Source organism: Torulaspora delbrueckii, chromosome 7 (genome assembly GCF_000243375.1).
Source record: "Torulaspora delbrueckii CBS 1146 chromosome 7, complete genome".
NCBI classification, from domain to species: Eukaryota; Fungi; Ascomycota; class Saccharomycetes; order Saccharomycetales; family Saccharomycetaceae; genus Torulaspora; species Torulaspora delbrueckii.
Window position 1 is genome coordinate 1 of NC_016507.1, and position 23,675 is coordinate 23,675.

At 41.8% G+C, this 23,675-nt stretch overlaps 6 protein-coding genes and 2 non-coding genes across 8 annotated transcripts; 4 read left to right on the forward strand and 4 right to left on the reverse strand.

Annotated features, from left to right (window-relative positions):
• The first annotated feature begins 1,646 nt into the window (after positions 1–1,646).
• Positions 1,647–1,719, forward strand: TDEL0Gtrna8T. The gene has a single exon. It is a non-coding gene; the product is annotated as a tRNA-Thr (tRNA).
• A 4,345-nt stretch (positions 1,720–6,064) lies between these two features.
• Positions 6,065–6,138, forward strand: TDEL0Gtrna4V. Its single transcript has one exon. It is a non-coding gene; the product is annotated as a tRNA-Val (tRNA).
• A 3,718-nt stretch (positions 6,139–9,856) lies between these two features.
• On the reverse strand, positions 9,857–12,145 carry TDEL0G00100 (uncharacterized protein; the record flags this gene model as incomplete). Its single annotated transcript, XM_003682540.1, has 1 exon — positions 9,857–12,145. One exon carries the CDS (start codon positions 12,143–12,145, stop codon positions 9,857–9,859), a length of 2,289 nt encoding a protein of 762 aa, XP_003682588.1.
• Positions 12,146–16,156: 4,011 nt separating this feature from the next.
• Positions 16,157–17,617, forward strand: TDEL0G00110 (aspartate aminotransferase family protein; the record flags this gene model as incomplete). Its single annotated transcript, XM_003682541.1, has 1 exon — positions 16,157–17,617. The coding sequence occupies one exon, from the start codon at positions 16,157–16,159 to the stop codon at positions 17,615–17,617; it is 1,461 nt and encodes a 486-aa protein (XP_003682589.1).
• Positions 17,618–18,079: 462 nt separating this feature from the next.
• TDEL0G00120 (uncharacterized protein) lies at positions 18,080–19,111 on the forward strand (the record flags this gene model as incomplete). Its single annotated transcript, XM_003682542.1, has 1 exon — positions 18,080–19,111. The coding sequence occupies one exon, from the start codon at positions 18,080–18,082 to the stop codon at positions 19,109–19,111; it is 1,032 nt and encodes a 343-aa protein (XP_003682590.1).
• A 250-nt stretch (positions 19,112–19,361) lies between these two features.
• On the reverse strand, positions 19,362–19,955 carry TDEL0G00130 (acetyltransferase; the record flags this gene model as incomplete). Its single annotated transcript, XM_003682543.1, has 1 exon — positions 19,362–19,955. One exon carries the CDS (start codon positions 19,953–19,955, stop codon positions 19,362–19,364), a length of 594 nt encoding a protein of 197 aa, XP_003682591.1.
• Positions 19,956–20,314: 359 nt separating this feature from the next.
• Positions 20,315–21,460, reverse strand: TDEL0G00140 (uncharacterized protein; the record flags this gene model as incomplete). Its single annotated transcript, XM_003682544.1, has 1 exon — positions 20,315–21,460. One exon carries the CDS (start codon positions 21,458–21,460, stop codon positions 20,315–20,317), a length of 1,146 nt encoding a protein of 381 aa, XP_003682592.1.
• An 854-nt stretch (positions 21,461–22,314) lies between these two features.
• Positions 22,315–23,214, reverse strand: TDEL0G00150 (epoxide hydrolase; the record flags this gene model as incomplete). The annotated part of the gene is made up of 1 exon (XM_003682545.1): positions 22,315–23,214. One exon carries the CDS (start codon positions 23,212–23,214, stop codon positions 22,315–22,317), a length of 900 nt encoding a protein of 299 aa, XP_003682593.1.
• Between the last annotated feature and the right edge of the window lie 461 nt (positions 23,215–23,675).

Here is a 23,675-nt window from a genome sequence, read left to right on the forward strand (position 1 = left end):
ATATTTACATCTATGGGAGCTCAAAAATGTCCACTTCTGCACATAGTCAGGTTTGCAAAGGGCCAAGGGCAGAAGATCATTAAACACCCCGGTTTAACCGTTAAATACGAGCCGCTATACCATATTATTTATATAGTTATGTTACGCTCAGCAAGGAGAATAATATATATCCCTGCTGCTCTGTTCAATATACCACTAAAACATGAGTACTTTAGCTCTTGAAAGTCACATTATACGATCGAAGTTAAGCTTGTAGTGCCAGTTGTAAAACGTCTTTCGGACCTCCTGACAAAGAGTTAGACCCCCAATACCATTTCTAACGTTCTTTGTTATTATATAAGGCTTCTACCCTTCCAAAATCACCCGATTTGACGAACATTTAGGTTGCAAATTCATTCAGGTTTGCAAGTTTTGGGATTTTGTGTCAAAATGACTAAAGTCAAAAAACACCCTAAATGACCAAATTTGGAGCTAGAAACCAAGAAGAATGACAATAGATAGCTTGGAAAACGGATGGTCGTAGTCTCAGGCTCTGAAGAGCTCAAAAAGATCAGAATAATGCTGAATTCCTTGCGGATTACATTAGGTTTGCAAAAGAGTCATAGTTTCCTGGATTTTCACAAGACAACTCTCAACCGCAGTCACTTCCACATTTTTACCCGTTTCCCATTTTTTTTCGAAACATGTCAAAATAGCAACCAGATCACTGTCTTGTTTTGTTAGCTTGGATCCGAAGATCTGGGGCATGTTAGTGGGGTTCTGCTGACTTTGCGAAATAGGCCTTTCCGTGACATTCGCGTTTAGGGATTCTAATTGAACCGTGCGACTTGGATAATAGCAGTCAAGTTGCATCATTGCCAGGTTCTCCAAGTTGGGGACTGGTCATGCCACTGCGGAATCAGCTATCTCTGTCTTTCTTCTTCTCTCTCTCTTTCACTGCCTTACTAGCTTGTTGTCCCTTTGAAGCGCAGTCTGGTGGATAGTCGGTATTGAAGAAGCTGGTTGAATCAAAGTACGCGGGTCCTCATGTTCCAGGTATTAGATATGCACAACCTGTATACATCTGCACAGTTGACGTCTACACAAAGCATAGGCAGCTGGGTGGCTATTGGAAAACACACCAACACTATAGGGCATAAATTCAGATCGCAGCTATGTACAACGAAATAACCAATAGATATGTGTGGAAATGCCCCGATCAAGTTCTGGGGTGGACACTAGAGGCAGGCCATTACGACAAGCGCTTGTTGCCACTTCACTGGTCCACTCCTGAGTCAATAGGTGTTTGGCATTTTTCTCCTTAGAAATGAAGAAGTAAACAGCCTAAAGATCAATAACCTCGATCCTATAGACATCCTCCTCTAAATGTCGCAACTGGGCATCTCTTAGTTTTAATTTGGAGAACCATTTTAGTAATGTATTGATCTGTATATAATTTGCCGTTAGAAAGTAGTTTATTTCGTTGTTTGTTGTAATTATATGTTATGTCATTGAATCAAGAAACAATAAATATAGATTATTGCCAGTCATTCAATCTCACATTCTTTTTCTATGAGCGAAACCACGCTTGTCAGGTTATCCCATGTGAATTTATTAGTTTAATCCGCTCATATATATCATTCACTCGATCCCTACTCAAAATAATAGCTTCTATGGCCAAGTTGGTAAGGCGCCACACTAGTAATGTGGAGATCATCAGTTCGACTCTGGTTGGAAGTCTATTTTTTTTGCTGCTTTGGGCAAGCTAACTAAGCTGCCGAGCGTAGTATCATAAGAAAAGTAGTAAATCAGGGCAACTCGGTTTGAGATGTTACTTCTCAGTATTTATCCCTCAGAGCAACCTAGTATTATCCCGCAGCTTTGGCACTATTTAGAATCAGATTGCAGAAGGTACGGGATGTCGTAGAGGTTAATTTCCTTGGTGAATTACGGCCACTTACATTTAATTGCTTCCTAGGGGCTCATCAAAGATGCTCTCCTACTTTTTTGACGCGAACTGCGCGATTCATTTGAACTCGATTTTATATAATGCTTCTGCATTTACAGTGAGTGCGGTAATGGCAGTAACAATAGGATTCGGACATACCAACTAGTATATCAAGCCAACGTCTAACAAGGTAGAACCATGAAGTTAGCAGATCAAGGTATTGGTGTAGTCACTCGGACAGCCATCGTTCGAAGGTTAGACGTATGTCTTGGTCAGATGTGACCGTTTTTGGAAACCCTTTATAGGTAACTATGAACCGCTTTAACATGTCAATTACGCCTAGAAACTTTAATGTTTTGCGCAGGGGTGATCGCGCCCTATTTGAGCAGCGGTAACAAAACTAAAGGATATTGTCGTGTCCATTGCGTGGTCAGTAAGTTTGTGGCAAAGTCCGTTGATATGTCTACCATCTGCCCTTTGGAACTCGCAGTTGGAGGGGCAAGGCTTGTGACTGATGCAATGAGTTCTTGATGCGTTGGAACTGCATGCAGCTCCTGGCATTCTTCCTGACTGACGCAATCAATATAGGCCAGTAGACTTTTTTGCCGCTTTATGGTAGGGTGGTTGTTACCCAAAATGCCCGCCAAATAGCTCGAGGTCTTGGTATAGAGCCAGGACCTAATTTTGTCGTTAATGAGCGACGTACATACTTCCTTAATAGTAAAGGGTACATCTTTTAAATTCATACTTGGCTGTCCGGTGTGGAGACTTATTGGGCGTATCACTCGACGCTGTACTTCATTTAATAGTGACTCAAAGTGGGATTCATCGCCCTCTAGGGTGAACTAAACGGCTGATTAGTCTTAATCGCTTTACTGTCCGTTGTCCATGTGGTAAAGTGTAAGGTGGGGTTGTAGCTAGGCTGCTAGTGGGAATGCTTCAAGCTAACGTATCAGCTACCACATTGTCGGGGGTTTTGAGGTTATTCCGGGTCAATTTAACATTCGGCTAGCTCTTCTAACCGGCTCGCTAGTTGAATTAATGGCTCAATTCTTGTTTCCAACTCCAGTAAGGATCTATGGTCGGTCCTTAGTTTAAATCGCTTTCCGGGAGCAGGTGTTTGAAATGACGTAAACTTTCAATTATACCCAGTTATTCTAGTTTTCGGCTGGTTAGTTATTCTGTGCCCCTTGTAAGAACTTCAAAAAGTTGCCCACTATACATACGATCGTTATGCCCTCCATTTGTTCTAATACAGCCCCGAGTCCTAACTTACTAGCATCAGTAATGAGTCGGTACGACTTTTCTGTATAGAATACGAGCAATGGGCCTGAAATAACCAGTTTCTTCAGCTCCTTGAAGGCGCTTGTCGCTGTATAGTCCATAGTAATCATTAAGGCATACCAAAGGGCAAGCGATATCGAGCAATGGTGCTTGAATCTTCGATAGTATTTAATCATACTCAGGAAGCGTTGTGCATCTTTCATTGATTAGCACAGCGGTTAGCATGAGTTGCGTTGCACTTTATTGGACAGATACAATGTTCAGAGATGTGGTAGCCTAAAAATTTCACTTCGGTTTGTAAGAACTTATGTTTCTTTTTTCAAGCGATGTGTTGGTGTTCTTGGAGGCGTCCTTGGACTGTGAATTATTGGTCAATATGTTCCCTTTCTGATGTTTTCATATCCTCGAGGTGAGTAAGGACGAGGCAAATCGTGGAATTATTCAACCATGTATCTTGAGAAGGGTGAGTGGGGCGTGGACTAGTCCGAATAGCATCACTCGATACTGATATTTACCATCGTGTATTCTAAACACTCTCTTGGGTACAGTTTCTTCTTTAGGTGGGACTGGATGATATCCTGAGTGAAAATCTAAATGTTGAGAAGATGGAGGCGTTTCCAATTTAACCAAAGTAAAACCTCGCTCCGTGGGTATGAAAATGAGCCTTGATGGTGGCTTCATTAACCACCCGATAGTCGACCCACGGATGGGTAGAGTCGTTCTTCTTCTTGACCATCTTCACTGGTTTGCTATAAAGCTCCTGATTGGTCCTATCAAGCATTTCGTCCACTATAACCACTACAACTTCAATTCAAACCTCTTCCTTGGGTGCTCTCCTATATGGGAGTATATGAGGGAGCTTATCATCTACTTCCAAGTCGATGATAGGAAAGATCTCTTTCGTCTCAATCGCTGTATCTGGTTAATCATTTCGGACTTTATGCCTGTACTGGGATTTTAATAGAGGTGGTAAGCGTTTGAACAAGCTCACTTCTTGATTGGTCGGCGAGTAGACACCGACTGCTTCGAATGACAGCCTTTAAGTTTCAATGTTCTTCTTTAGGGTCTTGAGCCCTTGTTGGTCTTCGATGTCGATTAGGTCAATGGGTAAGGGTGTCTTGGATTGCTGTTTGATCTTTCCGGACTTTTGTTTCTATGGAGCATACGGTTACTAAGGGCTCTTTGTTCTGTGTGGTAATTCATTTGTGATTGGGTCATCTTGTTTGGTTGTCTTATTTCTGCGTTGGCCTCAAGGAGTAGATTCCCAATGATGATTTATGTGTGCCGTTGTTTTCCCACCTAAGCTGTCACATCATACCGTTTCTTATTTATGGGCAAACGTTAGTAAAGCTACTTGAGTGCCGTTGTACCTTAGGCATTTGTGGTCTCACCCATGGAGAGTGATAGTGTCCGTGTCGTAAGTCTTCAGTCCTTAAAGTTTTTGCACGGCTTGACGCGAGCAGTTAGGCGGCACCGCTAGCTCCTAGTAGTACCGACATAGGTATCTTATTTAAAGGCGGTATCTCCCTCGAATTATTGATTATTGGTGTGAGGTGAATTTTCGAGTTTGTATTTGTTTTTGGATTTTTTCATTTTTAATGGTTGAACTAATTTACATTCAATCTCTGGGAAGTCAGGAAGAGCACGAACTTGGGCACTGGTTGGCCCTTTGTTGGCCAGCTCTGAATCTTAATCAGACCCCGACTTTTATCAAGAGTTGGCGCTCTTTAGGAGGTAATCTTTGATTACGAATGCTCTCAAGATCGGTTTGGATATCAACCTCAAGGTTTCTTGTTTGTATGGCATCAATGTCCGTTGATTGGTATTTAGTCTCGTATCATATGGTAAGGTTAGGGTAAAAGTCCTTATTTGAATGAGTTGCGTGCTTCTGTTTATTTGCGGCTGTATTCTTCGAGGGTCTCCGGGCGAAAGTTCCAAGCCATTCCCTTAAGCTTCAGCTTGATGCCATTAGCATATTTTTTTCTCTTTCTTATTCATTGAACATGTTGATAGGGAGTGCTGCCGCAGATTTTTTCAAATTAGCTATTGTAATTGGCAGGATTGACTCCTGATGGCAATTGAACAGCCTGTCCGAAGAAACCTTAACAGCCGTGCTGTGGTGTTACTTACCCTGGGAGCTCATCAGGAATCTTTCAAAGGTTAGATAGTGTATTCCATGTTTGTTGGGAGTAGTATTGGGCGGCTTCTTCCTATATGATATTAGTGAAGTAAGTTTTCTTGTCGAGATCATGCTTGAGGGCAAAATGATGATTATATTCTCCATCCTGGTAAGAAAATCTGCAGCTTTAAGAATTGTCTCTTCCCTTGCTAGAACAGGTTTTGGCGGTTGCCTTTTTGGGGCTAGGCGGCTGATGAAAGGGTATATTTCCATAGAGTCAGAAATGAGCACTATGGCTAATGGGGACTGTGTAAAACAAGGACATTGGCAAGGAGTTGGATAGTATCAATGGCCTATCAATTTTTATAATGCGAATGGTATTTATCACTTGATACTCAATAGATGGGATCTTGTTCCTCTGTAACTAAATTTCAATAGTCCAATCGGTCACCCTGTAAGACTCTGTTTACTCCTTCTATTTCTGGTTTAATAATTTTTTTTGTACTCTCGTTGATATCCTGTTATGTTGATTACCTGGTTACGTTGTCAACCAGGTTACATCAAGACCTGCATCCTTTTAGTAATCGGATTGTTTTTACGCTCAAATAACACCAAGGCTCAGATTAGTAATCTTCATCATGACGTATCCTTTTTTCAAGTAGGCTTGAGCTGATAATTAATTCACCTTTTCGTGTGTGGTAATTAATTTTGGAAATCAACCATATGAATAAAGCGGTTTCGTGGTCTAGTTGGTTATGGCATCTGCTTAACACGCAGAACGTCCCCAGTTCGATCCTGGGCGAAATCTATTTTTTTTTTAATTTCGCTGCGATTACCGTTTTCGACTTGGGGTTTCTGTATCCAATAGCTTGTCTTCTGAATTATGACCAAAAATTTTATTCTTATCGTACCTCGAGATAATCTCAAAAGGTTAAGGACTCACCATCAAAAGACTGATAAAGGCTGACGAGCAATGATGAATCCATTTAGGACGATTGAACAGTCAGCTCCGCTACTTTGGATGAGATCTATTATTCAGTGCTCGGTCGAGAGCTAGCCTCCTCGTGGAGATCTAGGCTTCTCTCGTAATTGAAACCGATATCCTGAACATCAGGCAAGTCAGAGGCCATTAGCTTATTGTAGGATTTGATGTAGCCCTTCGCCGTCAGCCTACTCTGTCGTAATTCACACTGAGAAATCCTCAGGACAGTAAGTTCTGTTGTTTCTGTGAAACTACCCCAGCGATGAGGGCCCTCGCGATGAGGTGAACGAAGTTTAGTGCCCCTGTGAGGATTTCAAGATCCAATTGTTTTAATGCGTAAACTCAGGACCATCTTCCGCTTTTATCCCTGAGCTTTCAATACTTTGCAAGTCGTCTAGTCTCGGTTCCGGAAGGAGATTGTTAGTTTTTGGCTGCTGCATCAACCGCTATTGATCGCATAGAATGCGTCCAGCACCAATTGGTTGCCTGGGCTTAGCATGCCGCTCCGATCACACTAGTATGATCCTTGTCATTCCAATCAGTGGTCTCATCTCAGCGTTGAGGTCGATCAGTCAGAAATAATTGAAGTTCAGGGCAGAGAAATTGTAAAAGGCAAACCGACGAGGGGTATTACGTTCTTAGCAAGCGTATCTCATCAGTGTCTTGGAAAAAACAATACCACAGCCGATAATTGGGGACATTTGATGGCCTCTTCATTGGCAATATGGCCATGGTCAGTGGCGTATTTCAGTACCATGCTTTGTGATGCGACGGCTCCCGGGCCATCCCCTTTGGATTATCAATTGTTCGGAAGATAAGATTTTGTGACAGCCATAAGTTCACTCCATAATGTGAACGAGGTAAAAGAGGACATTGCTCGACGTTCCAGTAGAGAAGCTTTACATACCTACAATTTTTCTTGCAAAGTAAGCTCTTGATGGCTGCAGCTAGTTCAAACCAAAGCCTGTGAGTCACCGCACACTTTATTCTCGATTATTCGCCATCAATAACATAGCCAAGCTTTGGGAGGCTCTTCATTTATCCTTCGAGAATTCACACTTTCTGTAAATTCAGTTTCCAGTTTGCTGTGCAATTTTATTCACCATCCTTTCATCGTTTTTCATAGGTTATTCACAGTAGGTTACCACATCGCCTCACATTTCAACCATTGCTGAAGAACCAAAGACTAGGTTACAGTTTGGTGTTTAAACTGCCTGAGAGTGAATTATGAGCCACAATAGGAAGCACCTACAGCATCTGGTACTACGCTTTAGTATTGAAGTCTATTGTTTATTTTTTAGCCTCTGTATGTTACCTTTGGGCGTCATTTTCTGCCTTCCAACTTCAAGAACTTGATCATCCCAACTAAACATGATTTCAGCTGAAACGAGTTCAAAGACATACAAAAGTTACTTATAATGTACTACACTCTCGTACATACGACAGTTACATTACTGGGAAAGCTTTTGATCGCAATCTTATGATTATAAAAGCCAGCCACGTCGTAACACCGTTCAAAAACGACCCATGATTCAGAATACCCATGGGCGACGCCCTTGTACGGCCCGCAGCTTTTGGAAAACCATGCTTATACGCCAGATATTCCAATGCTCACATCTAACTACCTTCCTTGCTAATTAAGCTGCATTACGGATTGTCTGTTTTCAATTGCCTCACGCTCTCATGATCTCCAATGACACCTTGTCGTTCGATTCACATAGGCTGCGTCAATACCCCCTTTTGTTATTGATCCCCAGCATACCTACCTCAAACTAAAGAAGGAATTACATGTGGCCGGCGACTGAGTTTGTGTTCATGATGAAATGTTCCAGCGAAGTACCTACCACCACAAACTTGACTCTCCATCCTGGTCTCAATCCTGGTCATACTATCGTCGACAATTCAAGGTCAATGATCTATGCCTGTCTTTGAAAAAAGCTTGAAACGACATATCAAGTGAGTTGCGCCATTCGTCTTATCACGTCTATAAATGGACTCATGGAAAAGCTAATTGTGAAAGTGGCTCGATTGCCGATGCCGCTACTCCTTTTCTTGATCCTGAGCAAACTTCTTAGTCGAAATTTGCAGCAAGGCGATTTACAGAATCACCAATACGCCAGGAAGAGCACATGTAGCTTCTTCAGAAACTTTTTGCGTTGTTGTTCTTCGATGTCAAACTGAGAAAAGAGTCAATTTGAATGCGGACTGTTCGGACTTGGCCATCTAATCCATCGAATCTCACAGTAAACTACTATAGCCATAATAATATTCTAACCATGACTGCAGATCCGATCGCACACAATTCTTGCCTTATGGGTGGCTCTTTCCTTGTTGCTGTGGCATACATCCTGCGAAGATTTGATTTTAGTTCTAGCACCTAAAAGTCTCAAACATATACATTATTCGAAAGCCCTAAAGTAAGTTTGAAAGGAAAATGTCTTTGAAGCCACACTGACTTTCATGAGCTTAACAACTTATGATGTATACGACATAAGACATGTCTTTCAACGCCTTTCAGCTTTTGAACGTTGTGCAACAAGAAACCTCTGGGTCCCCGACTTGGCCTGACCTAAGTAACATTTCACCATGATACAATAGTTCAGCTTCGTCTCTTTCACAAATGTGAGGTTTTCTTTAACCTGCCAGCTGTCTTGCCACCTCCGTACGTCCATCACAACAAACCTTCTTGCAACTTCTATACAGACAAAAAAGCTGAGGCGCTTTTTCGTTTTCTCCCACACTTCTTGAACAGTAGTTTCTCGAATGCATCAAAATGAAGGCATTTTATCAGGAACAGTTCCAGCTTTTATAGTTCTCAGTCCCGAACTTGTAAAATCATCCTTAATTGTATGCACGGCCTAGTCTAATTTTCATGTCAGTTGTTTACGCACCATCCAATTCGACCCGTCTTTTACTAGTGGATGGACATGACCGCCTGCCACATCATCATCTGATTGTTCAGCGATATGTTCAGCTGAGCAAAGCTCAACGCGATCTGAAATGGAAGCTACTTTTTTGCGTACACTTTCAAATAAAAAGTTGTTTTACAGATTAAACCATGAGCGGCTAGATCTTTTCAAACTCAAATGAGTAATTCTTGCAGCTGCATGGAAGATGTAGATTGGATCTGGTTATTTTTCGCTCAGAAACTGTTGGTATGAGCGGCCTAACTGAAGTGCGAAAGGATGGTGTCATTCTCCTTCCTGAACCCAGTTCAACACCGTTCGCTTGCTATTCCATAATTTCGCAAATAGCAGACGGACTAGAGTGAGACTACAAACAGGAAGCTTCTACTCCGGTAGAAGGTTCATATCTCGCTATTCATGACAAGTGATGAACATTGATGCTTCACATATGGTTTGCGATTTCAACTTCTTATTGTAAATGAATATATCTAATATAAGTAAATTCCAATGTATGTTTCGGAAGTGCACCAAAGGTTGGAGAGCTGAAGAACGAATCTTCTGGGTATAATACCACAGACTTGAACTGAAAGGAGGAAAAGATCTTTCGTGGGTATCATTATCGAAATAAAAAATATGCATTAAAAGAGACAAACGAGGGACAACAACAGAACTGACAGTGATGATCTCACACGTGCCGCAGAGCCCTCGTAGGACGTTAGGCTTGCCTGAGTATGAATAGATGCGAAACCAGTCGAAGAAGGCTCGCTTTTTGGAATACTTGATGTTGAAGCGGGTGCCTGACTGATCGTAGTCATAGTACTTTGCAACCCACTAACAACTTCAGATTGGCCAGAAAGTTGTTGATTAGTCGTTGCAGAAGCATGAGTTGAACTTGGATTCGAGGATAAAGTCTCACCATAGTTTATGGTCGAGGCCACAGAGCTTAGGGATTCTGTAGGAGCTATGTGGCTTCCGGGTATCGAAAGGGTGGTAGTTCGATGGGATCTAACTTTTGTAACCGTAGCAGTAGTGCCTTCTGAGGAAGATGTTACCGAAACACCTGTGTCAGTTGACGTCTCGGGTAATTGTGATACCTCACTGCTTTGAGCACAAGCTTCACACTCTACCTGACTTTGAATCCCTATAGATCCACTAGAGGCTGGAGATGGGGTCAACGTTACTGGGCTTCTTGGAACGAAGGTAGCGGAATTTTGTGTGGAGTCCGTGCTATCAGACCTTGAGCAGGTTACGAAAGGTGCAGAATCAGATGATACCAAAGGCGTAGAATTAGGTGGTACCAATGTGCAACTAGATAGTCCGGAGCAGCTACGGATAGAAACTACCACCGTAGAAGTAGTTTCCATAACGGATGTATAGCTGGGTAGTACCGATGTAGAAGTACTTGCCACTAAAAATGTAGAACCAGATGCAATCGAAGTAGAAGGTACTGAAGTGGTCGAGCTAGATGCAGAACCAGATAGTGCTGAAGAAGCGGAGCTAGATGGTGCTGAAGACGCAGAGCTAGATGGTGCAGATGATATCCATGAAGCTGGTTGCTTTGTGGTGCTAGCTGGCACTGAAGTAGTTGAGCTAGATGCAGAGCTAGATGGTGCTGAAGACGCAGAACTAGATGGTGGTGATGATGTCCATGAAGCTGGTTGCTTTGTGGTGCTAGCTGGCACTGAAGTGGTCGAGCTAGATGCAGAGCTAGATGGTGTTGAAGACGCAGAGCTAGATGGTGCAGATGATATCCATGAAGCTGGTTGCTTTGTGGTGCTAGCTGGCACTGAAGTGGTCGAGCTAGATGCAGGGTTAGATGGTGCCGAAGACGTAGAACTAGATGGTGCGGACAATGTCGAACTAGATGATGTGGAGGATGCAGCGCTAGATCTAGAGTTAGATGAAACCAAAGACTTGGAGCTAGTTGGTTGTAATGTTTTTGTAGTAGAACCAGGAACAGATGACGATGAAGAAGCGGAGCTATGCGCAGAGCTAATAGAAGCGGAGTTAGATGGCACTGACGATATCCAACTGGCTGGTTCCCTTGTAGTGCTAGCTGGCACTGAAGTAGTTGAGCTAGATGCTGAGCTAGAAGATGTCGAACTAGGACTGCTTGTGCTTATTGGGACTGATGTGGCAGAGCTAGAAGCTGACGGTACCGAAGAAGTAGATTTAGATGGTGCTGAAGTCGTCAAAATAGAAACAGAGCTAGCTGGCTCCTTTGTGGTACTAGCTGGCACTGAAGACGTGGAGCTTGTGGAGCTGGTAGAGCTTGTGGAGCTGGTAGAGCTTGTGGAGCTGGTAGAGCACTTAGCATTATCCCAGTACCATAGCGGAAAGTCAGCATTAGAATTGCCATTGTTGTCTGCGTTACAACCAGTCATCAAATCAAAAGCAGTTGCACCCCATTTCCAAGTTTGCCAGTACTGAGCGGCATCACCTTGCAGATACTCGTATTGAATTTGGAATGATGGCATAGCAACTTTACATTCATCGCCATTATACTTTTGACCATAAACTTGAATTTTCGTCGTGAAATCTGTCGGGTTATCAATTATATAGGTATTCTCATTCTTACCCCAAAGTTGTTTAGTACCCATTGGACCATTGATGCCAATGATTTTTAAGGAATAGAGATACTTCATATCAATCTGTTGATCACCCTTGACATTTATTGAAAGTTCATAAGTATTGTCACCGACCCAATCGACTGACAATAGATCCATGTAATATGGCATGGTGTTGGTATTTTTTGCGTGCCATTTGAAGTTCAAATTTGGACACATATTAGTAACTCCAGACACAGCTGACGATGTGCGGCGAACTAACGCTGAATCACCATTATTAGAATAAAAATCAGTCTCGTAAGTATTATCGGAGGCTGCTGAAGCAACCCCTAACAAACATAAGAGCAGATAGGAAAGCATGGTTTGTTGACTTTTCTTCCCAACGAAAGAGCACCATGGTTTAGTCGAAAATCGTGTCCCTTTTATCTGTATGAAAGTGAGCCACTGTACACTTCTTTGCAACAGCTGACATTGTGAGCGACAGATCCATAGCGATAATAGCACCGAAAGCTTTTTTTCCCTAAATAAGCAGTTTGGCCCAACCTATTAGCCCGAACGTATGTCAGCTTCATAAGAACAGTAAATGAAGTGCACAGAACTTTCCGAAAAGACCGTATGACAAAATCTCACCGATAAAGAAACTATAGGAAAGCATTGTGAAGATCTGTGTCCATCACTCATTACTCCAATAGGTAAGAGTGGGCCACGGTTAGTAAAGCAATTTATTGTGTGCGATGCTTCCAGAAACTTACTCCTCAGTAATTTAGCAGATCGTAATTCCGACAAATTTGAAGGTGTCAATTCCAAGAAGGAAACAAGCAGCCCTGCGAGTTTTTTTGGGTATTGGTTTTTTTGATTATTCCAAAGCAGCCAGATTGGGCTGCTCAAACGAGGAATTTCAGGATCCAATAACCAATTTCCCCTTCGAGATCTTATTTTTACCTAAAATTTTTTTTTCGGTGCCTTTAAAAGGCACCGCCTCCTTTCGAAAAGTTTTTCCACCTGGCTCTAGTTGGAAAGAGACCGGCGACCCATTGCTAAACCGGTAATAGGATGCTTCTAGACCTTTTTTTAGAACAGAAGGAAGGAGCTTCGATTGCCTCAAAGTTTAAAAAGCATACCTAATTTGGAGAATGATTCTTAAACGGGAAATTCTGGGACATGTAGGCAATTTGAACAGAACAATTAATACTTCAGAAGTCCATTTATGCTTTGTCGGTACAGTGTGATTTCCGTGGGAAGGCTTAAGTGTCAATCTGCAACTGTGGAAAAGAATGCGCCGCTAGACAGATAAAACATCATGATGCCTTCCGATATCGACAATACAAGCTTTATTTGGGCTGCAAAAATGCGTCCTTTGATCCATTTATTTCCTTTCACGAGGTTGCGGTGTTTAATGATCCACAACACTCGTCTGCAACTTCGTTCACTTCAGGCACTGACATATCTTGGAAGAGTATTATCAATGCTTTGGGTCATCAGAACAGAATGTCATTAAAATACCACGATAAACTTTGTGCCTTTCAAGTTTTCTTAGTATTTGGAGAGTATAGGCAGTCCCTTGCTGATCATCAATTGTCGTTAGCATTGCGCCATGCCAGGCTTTGAGGTTTTCTTTCTGTCTGTTGTGAGTGCAATGACAGTAGTGCTCTAGTTGATCATATTTTGCAGAGTAATCATAATCTCCGTATCTTATTTTGTCATATAGGCGAGTAGTCTTGCAGTTTTGGATTCGCGTCTGCAGCCTTCTTAGCATTTCCGCCAAAATTAAATAGTAAATTACTTGAAGCTCTGACTTTAGATTCATAATGCAGCGGATCGGTTGATCAGGTAAAATTGACAATCACTGAACTTTAACTGGCCTGATGAATAACAACAAAAAGTACGGGCTATGCAATAAAAAAGCACTCTCCTGCTTTGTGTCATTAATTTACGTTAAATTTCTTGGAGTACATTCGAGAATGACTCTGCTTATCAACTAAAAGCTTTTCATTCAATACCAAGTATATGACATGGATATCTTGATTGAAGTGCTCTAGTCGAGGTTTCTTCTCCGAAGGGCGGCTAAACAAAGAGAACCTATATCTTCTGACGGTTTTCAAAAGAGCGAAACCGTTAAGCATTTGTTTGAAAGATCTCCAGCCTAGATGTAAATTCCGATCTTCGTGATGGCGAGCGATCATCGCTCCTGGGAAAGTAAGCAGCCCACCTTGACAACAGCTGAGATGCGTCATCGCTACCTATTAGCCTATTTCGAATGCAGTACGAGTATTAATCACCAGACATACTCAAGATCACAAGTCAATTGTACTAAGAATGAATCGAATAATAACGCGAAACATCTTTTTCGACTTTCTTGATCTCCTATCGTTGAATAATATCGATCCAGAAGCTAGATGATTGGAAACGGTAGATATGCGAAAACAACCGGGGGATTTTTAACTGTGCAAAAGAGTCCAACCTAGCAGCTAGGAGTCTGGCTATTCACTTTATAGGTTGCTGCACGTTCAAGGAGGGTTTGATTCTGATTATCCGGGTTCTCAGAATCCTACCGAATGAGCACTTTCTCCGCAACAGATAGTAGCCATTTCTCAACGGTGAGCAACACATAAGCAGAGAAAATATCTTAGGCACCTCTCGCCGTGAAGACGCAAATCTACGACCAATACAGCCTGTACTATTCGTCGATAACTTGCCAGAAGGTATCCATCAACGCCTAAGGAACTATAGCGACCCTTCAACTCAGAAGTGCCGCCTTGTTGGCAATGACTACGAAACCGTTGAAACTGACTCAGAAAGTTGAACATTACCATCTTAGAATACCTTACATGAAGTTGCCGAAAGAGGATGCTATACTGTTGGGACCAGGATTACGCTTAAATTCAAGTGTCTTCTGTGAAGGCAACTGTAACTAGAGGCATTTAGGACGTTCGATTTCGTTGTTGAGCAGAGTGCTTATATCACTTCTACATGCCCAGTTCGCTTCAGAGATTACAAGAGTCATTAGATTTCAATAGCCATAAGTTCTGCTCTGTAGCCGCCAGTTTTTAGCTGAGAGGTATTTTCAACATGAAGAGAAGATGTCATAGCTATTATTTAGCTCAGAATTCCGTCGAGATCCTGATTGTGCCCAATGAAAAGCTGAAACGTTGACTATGTAAGCTACAGTCGAAAATATTTCGCATGTCGGCAAAGATGGCACAAGAAATCTGCCTTCAGAAGTGCAACAATTGCCCACAAAAAAAAAAAAATAGGTTTATAGGGGCAACAATCGCTCACTGTTTCTTCCACAATAGTTTATCGTTGAAGGCGGCCCGGTTCCATGGAGTACTAGTGGGCGTAAGGTTAACGAGGATCAACTTTCAAGACGTGTTCTAAATTCCCGGACTATAAAACACGATCTAGGATCGCCAAATTATATAGCTGTGCAGGTTGCTCCTCATCGTTCGACAGGGACTTCAAAACGAAAGACATCAATGCTCTTGCGAGTATTTGATGGCAAGTGGAAGGTCTTCCATTTGACCTACTTTAAAGTAAGAAATTGATGGAATCGCTATGATGGCTTTTCCTCCCTTCATGCCTTAGTGGGTCCTTCATTGGCGTTCATTGGCATCATAATGACGTTGTTACTGGAAAATCGATCAAAAAGTACTAGCAGCATATTACACTGGAAGGCTAAAGCTGAAGTGATCAGATCAATCAAATATGAACGATAGCCATGCACTACAAATTTTATTGACCTTTCGATGGACAGATCGGTTCTCAAGCAGATGAACATGCTCGAGCGCGCAAATGGCTGCACGAGCACAAGCGCCCTATTGACATTTAATATTAACATTAATTTTTCCTTATCAATCAAAGGGAAGTTTTGAGATCATTGCATCAAGTCCAGGCAATCTTGCGCCATCATTAAGCAACCAGATGTTAAATGAGGCCATTTCCATATACGCTTGTGAAATATGATGTATACAATAACACAAGAGCGACTCACTCCAGAAAACGGTCCCTCGTCATCCACTATGGATAACAAATACAAGAGTCGGGCAGACGACTCACCGTGTTCGAAAAGGCCCTAAAAACGCGATCTTCAAGAGACGAGTCATGAGTCATGAGTCATCTCTTATTAATTACAAGAGCACTTTCTAATAGTGTTATGAGTCCAATTGACTCGCTCAAACGCCATTTGAAGAAATACACCAATCCTTGCAATCCCACGAGTCATAGCACCCCAACAATTAGTGCCTCCCAACAATTAGTGCCTCCCAACAAAAAATGGTTTCTACTTGCATTATATGAAGTATAAAAGATGCTAGTAACTCTCCCGAGAGCTACAGGTATCTTTTTAACTCATTAGTAACCTCTCGTTCAAGGATGACACCTCTTAACTACTCAACTGAAGTCCAAAACTGTCTCGAATGGGATAAAGAGCATTTATGGCATCCTTTTTCAACATTGAAAGACCCGTTCCCCGTATACCCTGTGAGCTCATCAAATGGATGCCAGCTTACTTTGGAGACGGAGAATGGATTGCAGGTTATTGAGGCAATGTCCTCTTGGTGGTGTGTAATTCATGGCTACAATAACAAGGAGCTAAATCAGGCAATGAAGTACCAAATTGATCAATTTTCGCACGTCATGTTTGGAGGACTAACTCACAAGCCTGCGATCAAATTAGGCCAAAAGCTTCTGACTCTCATTAATCACCCCGAGCTTCATTCAATCTTCTTCGCAGATACAGGGTCTGTCGCAGTTGAAGTGGCGATGAAGTTGGCCATTCAGTACAACTATACTGCCAAAGAAGGAGGAAGGAAAAAGATCAAGTTCCTGACCATAAGGAATGGTTATCATGGGGACACTTTTGGTGCAATGAGTATTGGAGATCCAAACAATCCGATGCGCACCTTTTTCAAGGACCACCTTCCCGAGAACATCTTTGTGAAGCCTCCCAGTGTCTTGAGAACGCTTCCCACATCAAATATAGCCCTAGAAAATCCATCGACCTTTGCAGAATTGACCAAATGGAACCCTGATGAATTTGCAGAATTCGAACGGGCAATGGACGAGAACCATGACCAGATATGCGCTGTCATTTTGGAGCCGCTTCTTCAAGGTGCAGGCGGCATCAGGATTTATCATCCCCAGTTCCTGATTGAAGCACGGAAAGCTTGTAACAAGTATGCCATTCCATTCATTATGGATGAAGTGGCCACTGGGTTTGGCCGTACTGGAGAGATTTTTGCCTTCAAGCATTGTGCCAAATATCAGGAAATAATGAATGTCCCTGAAGAAGAACGAATCGATGTCTTTCCAGACATTATGTGTGTTGGGAAAGGTCTAACGGGAGGATATTTGAGTTTTAGTGCAGTGCTAACCACCAAACAGATTTCGGACGGTGTATCTATATCTCAGGGCCCAACTAGGGGCTATTTTATGCATGGACCCACCTTTATGGGCAATCCATTGGCTTGCAGCGTAGCCAACAAGTCCCTTGATATCCTGTTGAGAGGGGAATGGATAGACCAGGTTAACAGGATTGAAAAGCAGCTATTTGAGGAGCTCTATCAGGCTATATCTGCTAACGAAACCCTCATGAAGCACGTTGTTGATCATGTAAGGGTCACTGGTGCCGTTGGGGTTGTCCAGCTGCAAGACCCGATCAACGTTCCCTGGTTTCAAGAGCAGTCCATATCACGGGGAGTTTATATCAGGCCTTTCAAGAACCTGTGTTATATCATGCCCCCTTTCACTATATCCGAGGAAGAGCTGAGGGTCGTGACGAAAGCCATCAAAGAGGTGCTCAATCTTTTGCTAAAGGATAAAACGAACTCATAAGGATTTGCCGTCGATTTAGCCTTGTCAAATTTTGTTCTTTTAATGGAAATTACAATCTAAAACAAAGCTTCGCCAAAGGCCGATGCTTTCATGCACATTATTTGTGAATTTGAACTGAACATATATAATTTGATGATATCTTCCATATTTGGAAACCTTTCTACAATTTCAACTAGCTAGATTCTCAAGTAAAGCAGTACAGTGAATGAACCTACTTGACTCCAGATGACTCAAAATGAGTCTTGTTCACAAAGGGACGACAAATACCGCTGATAAACAATAGAAATGAATTGCGTGACGTTGCCAAGACATTAATAGTATAGCTCAACAATTTTGGTTGCGAGATAGTTTGCGACTATCCTACCATGAGTTCCAAATGATATAAAACGCCCACTTATACTCACATTGCAAGAAGATCATCTTCTAACTTATTCGTTTCCCAATTAATTCAGTCAACAAAGAATGGCGTCTAAGAACCAAAATTTGTTTAACACATTCGAGAAGGACGGCAAGAAATATGCTGTTATCCCAAAAAACACGATCCTATCTAACGTGCAACCTAAGTACTCGGATCTTGTTGTGAACGATAAAGCAGATTTAAAGGCAATTGTGAAAAAATTGGAGCTCTATGGACTTTGTATTGTGAAGAAATACCTGCCAGCCGATACCTGCGAGCAGATCAAGGAAGAGCTGGAACCACACTATTTCCGTGACGAAAGCTGGAATGGCTCTCCGTTCCCGAAGCAGACCACTGTTGTGACTAGAGCTGCGCTGAGGTCGCCAACATGTCTTAAAAAGATAGCCTGTGATGATACTTTTTACAAAGTTTCACATAACTTCTTGTCAGAGTCCAACATCTTTTGGATTGGTGATGGCAAGCTGAGGCGCTCAGAATCGGACGTTCAATTGTATTCCAGTATCATTTACAGAGTAGGTCCTGGTGCTGGTGACCAAATGTACCATCGTGAAGACATGTCATTGCACAATGTTCATCCTCGTCGTGAAGAGTACCATTATGGTGATGATGCGCAAGTCGGCTTTGCCCTTGCGTTGACTCCAATGAACAAGAAGAACGGCGCCACAAGGGCTATCATTGGATCTCATTTGTGGGGTCCACTTGATGCGCCCACGGGATATGATTCTTCTCAAGAAATTTATCTAGAACTTGATGAAGGTGACGGCGCATTTATGCTCGGAAGCACGTACCACGCAGCAAGCTCCAACCACAGCGATGCAGCTAGAATTGGGGCATTCTTTTTTATGAACAAAAGCTACCAAAGACAAGAAGAGAACTATCATGTGAGCGTGCCACCATCCTACTTCGAGAACCTTTCATTTCCGGAACTGAAGATACTTGGTTTACATACAAGCTTGCCATTTTGTGGACATGTTGACTATAAGAGCCCAGCCTTCGTTCTTAATCCTAAGCTTGAAGAAACATCTCAGACCAGTAAGGGAAACTACACAGAAGTTATCCATGCAGTTTTTGAGTAGATGTTCCTCTGCTTTGCTCATTATGATTTGTGAGGATTGAACGTTGAGATTAATTTACATAGAAATAAGTATGGCAAGTGTTAATTTCAATGGTGCTCTGCACGACTAAGTTCGTGATACTATTCCCCACCCAACACGCATCCAGCAACTAAATCTATCGCGCTTATCCTACCATGCCTCGTTTTAGCCATAGTACACTGCCTCATTATCTGACAGGTTGGATAAACGGGGCCCTCGATGAAATAGTGACTCACTTTTTTGCGTGAAATTGCGTAGTCTTCTCATCTTCCTCAGTAACTTCCCTGATCACCTTACAAGGATTACCTGCTGCGATAACTCCAGAAGGAATACTCTTTACGACAATACTGCCTGCTCCTATAACCGAATTCTCACCTATTGTCACACCTGGTAGAATTACTGCGTTACCACCAACCCACACGTTGTCACCTATGGAGATCGGTAATGCATATTCCTCCCCAGTGAGACGAGATTTGTGCCCAATTGGATGGCCAGCTGTGTATACACTCACATTGGGCCCAAACATGACATTATTCCCAATATGAACTTCAGCACAATCAAGAATGACTAAGTTGTAATTGGAATAGAAATTCTCTCCAAGATGAATATTCACCCCATAATCACAATAAAAGGGTGGATCGATGCTTATCTTATCACCATAGCTGCCAAGTAATTCTCTAAGAATACGATCTTTCTCTTCAGAGCGATCTGGGCTCAATTTGTTCAGTTCATGAAATTTCATTTGGGCATTTAGACGCAACTGCGCAACAGCAGGGTCGGCAGGTAAGTAAAGTTTTCCATTAGATGTTTGTTTCAGGATTTCCATTAATAAATTGAACGTTCTTGAGCTTAAGAGTTGCTCGAGATCTTTTTATATCTGTTGATATATCTCGAGCGTTTTGCTACCCGGAGACTAAAATAAGAAGAGAAGCCATCAGCCAATTTGGATCCCTGCAAGCCATTTGATACCTTCAACATTCAATGAAGAGGAATTTGTGCAGTCGTAATGTTCTAAAACAGTTCAGGTCGAAAAAAAGACTGTTTACGAAAATTCTAATTGGATTATCAACAGTTGTTGTCAATAGATCTTTCATTCTAATTCTGGTCTTGAACTAGAAAGAAATTCTACGACTTTCGATGACTTGCAAAGCGCTGAAGATGTACCACATAGTAATCTGTAGTAGTTTAATCCTTGGCAGCACCTTGCAAGACTTGCAATGCATTATCAAGGTCTTGGATCAAATCATCAGCATTTTCGCAACCTATCGACAGCCTAACTAAGAATGGATCAATCTTGGTATCACTCAAAGCTCTCCATTCAATCAGGGACTCAACTCCACCTAGCGATGTCGCATGCTGAAAATAAACAAGTTTCGCGGGAAGTTTCTTACATTGTTCCACACTTCTTAAAGTTACTGAAAAGACAGCACCATGGCCACCAGCTAATTGCCGCTGTACAAAGGCCTCTTTTTGCAAAGAAGAATGATACACTTCATTAAGAACTTTCGAATATTTGGCCTTGTTCTCATGTAGAAAACTCACAATCTTTGCTGCGTTCTCTGATTGCTTCAAGACTCTCATCTCAAATGTTCTCAGGGACCTTAAAAGAAGGAAACTTTCGAGATTGCCCACATTTGTTCCTAGAAAAATCCTCTCCCTAATGAGTTTTCTTTGCTGCTCCATAGTTTTCACAACCACAACACCTGCCAATAAATCAGAATGTCCTCCAAGGTACTTTGTGGCCGAATGCATCACAACATCAGCGCCAAAGTCCCAAGCGTCCTGTAAAGGAGGAGGAGCTAAAGTGGAGTCAATTGATAATATGGCACCTTTCTTGTGAACTCGTTTGGCAAGCGCAGCTATATCGCGGCAAGTGCCGTAAGGATTAAGTGGCACTTCTAAATGAATTAAATCGCCTTTTTCAGCGAATTCTTCGATCTGGTGTAACTTGTACGTCTCTAAACCATGTTTTTCTTGGTATAAAGTAGCAATACCACGTACACCACTGTAACCATCATCCATGAAGAATCGCTTTGGATTATAGTGGAAGATAAGAGCATGAAACGCGGATACACCGGAATTATACACAGTGGCATGACCACCCAGGATGTCAGAAAGAACAGTTTGCAGTCTTAAACTATTGGGATGTGACTCCCTAGAATAAACTGGCGTCTGCTCAATAGTTTCAATGAAGTTCTCAATCTCAACTTCGGGAACTAAATTTTCATTATCATATCGAAAAGTAGTGCTGACATTGATTGGAGGGGCAACATCAGTCACTCTATTGTGAATATCATCAGCATGAATACACGCAGTGCTTAAATGTGTCATGTGTTGTTAAAGATGGCGTGAAGTTTTGAAAGTTGATAACCGTTTTTTCAGTACATTGATATACAGTGAAGCCGCCTTAAATACTCTTCTACCTCCCTATACTGGCACCCTTCAATGCACGATCGTTACTGATTAATCACATGTTATCTGTTCAGGTTAATGTCTCAAAGCCACAATTGACAACCTACTTGAATTGCGATGAAAAAGTACAATTGATGTTTAGTACTCCAAATCTTATTTTTTAATAACTAAGTTTGGTAAAGCCTCTAAATTGTTTGAAACTATAATTATCATTAACCGCTACGAATCAATGCTCATTGTGACTAATCCAAGTGCATACAATTTTCTGGACCCATTTATATTCTAACCTTCTAAACTGATTGAGAAGTAGTGCGGTATCATAAGTCCCTTTAAACATAAATTAGAGCCATTGCTTGGTTTCCTCGTGCGTGTGACAAAAGCTTCAAACATGTTACTTTGCTGACCAACATGTCTTAAATCGTAGAGCTTAGTATTCAAATGCTGCAAACTGTTCAACAGACAGATATGTAATTACACAAATTCGAACCTTTCAGCGGGACCTTCATAAATCGAAAGAAGAAAGGCTGGAAGGTCGATAGCTTGAATATTAGCTAATTAAGCGATACCTTCCAAGTTTCCTAAAATTGCTACTGCTCTTCAAATCACTAATGTTGCCATCTTGTGTCGATGAGTTCTCTTTCTTTAATATCCTCAACGAGTCATAATGAATAAAAGTGATCACTCTATACTGCTACCCACCAGTTATTCCCCAAACGTGACAAGGAATCTAATGAAGTAGCAGAGAAAAAAAATGGTTCTGTTGAATACATAACTTAACGAATGACTTTTTGGTACAAAAAAGCAACTATCTCATGAGCGATCTCAGCCGCATGAGTCTCCAATGCAAAGTGACCGGTCTTAAAGTACACGATTTTCAAACATTTCACATCTTTCCTATAAGATTCAGCCCCTTCCACAGTAAAAATTTGATCGTTCCATCCCCATGTAACTAAGACTGGGATTTTAGCATTTCTCAAGAATTCTTGGAAATCAGGATACATATCAACATTTGTCTCGTAGTCATGGAATAGTTTGATTTGAATAGCAGTTTGACCCGGACGACTTAGCAAAGCAAAATCAAGCGTATAGTTCGATGGATCTACAGTCACCGAATCATCTACACCCGTCAAGTATTGAGACTTGACGTTTTTCTCATCCTGGAGGTAATCAGTAAAAATCTTCACATACTCAGGGTCCGTTTGCTCTTGCTCCCAGTAATTGATAATTGGCTCCCAAAATCTATCATCTAAACCTTCATCATAAGCATTTCCATTTTGCACAACAATACCAGTAATAGCGGAAGGGCTTTTCAAAGCCAAACGGAAGCCAATCGGTGCACCGTAATCGAACACGTAAACAGAATACTTCTTGATATTCAAAGCCTTCAAAAACTGTTCAATGGAATTGGTCAAGTTAGCAAAATTGAATTCATAGTCCTCGGGATACTCAGTGAACCCGAAACCAGGTATATCGGGAGCAACTACGTAGAACCTTGCAGCAAGTAAAGGGATCAAATTCCTGAACATATTGGAAGAACTTGGGAACCCATGCAACAATAGAATCGTGGGAGCTCCCCATTTGCCAGCGGTACGGTACCAAATCTTGACCCCTTGGTCAACTTTTATTTTCCCGAAATTTGGGGTCATATCAATTTTTTGTTCAAACGTACTCATGTTTAGTTAAAGTTATAGAGTGTCGCAACTGCAGGTACAATATTGCAATTGATGAAACATTCTAACGGTCAGTCGTGAGAGACAATTGCCCTTTATATGCGGTTGCATTTAATCTGTGGTCATTTAAAATAAGGGTTCAAATGATTATGGCGCGAGAGGAACGGCTGAAGTCATCGCCTCTGATTAATCGTGGAGTTAAACAAATGGGGATTCTTTTCAAGGATCTAATTGCTTCGACCAAGTTGAACAAGTTGCCGTTTGAATGACCTCCGCAAGTGACTACTATATGAGCTCACAGTGATTACAAATGGTTTTATTTTGGCCATGGTTGGACCCCAGTTGTTACTGCTATGGTCGAGTGGCCTTCGAATACGAATACGATTAGACATTCTGCATTGAATTGAACTCGTTGGTAGCAAACTGGCAACAGATTCAATCACCAACTGGCGTAATTTTCACTC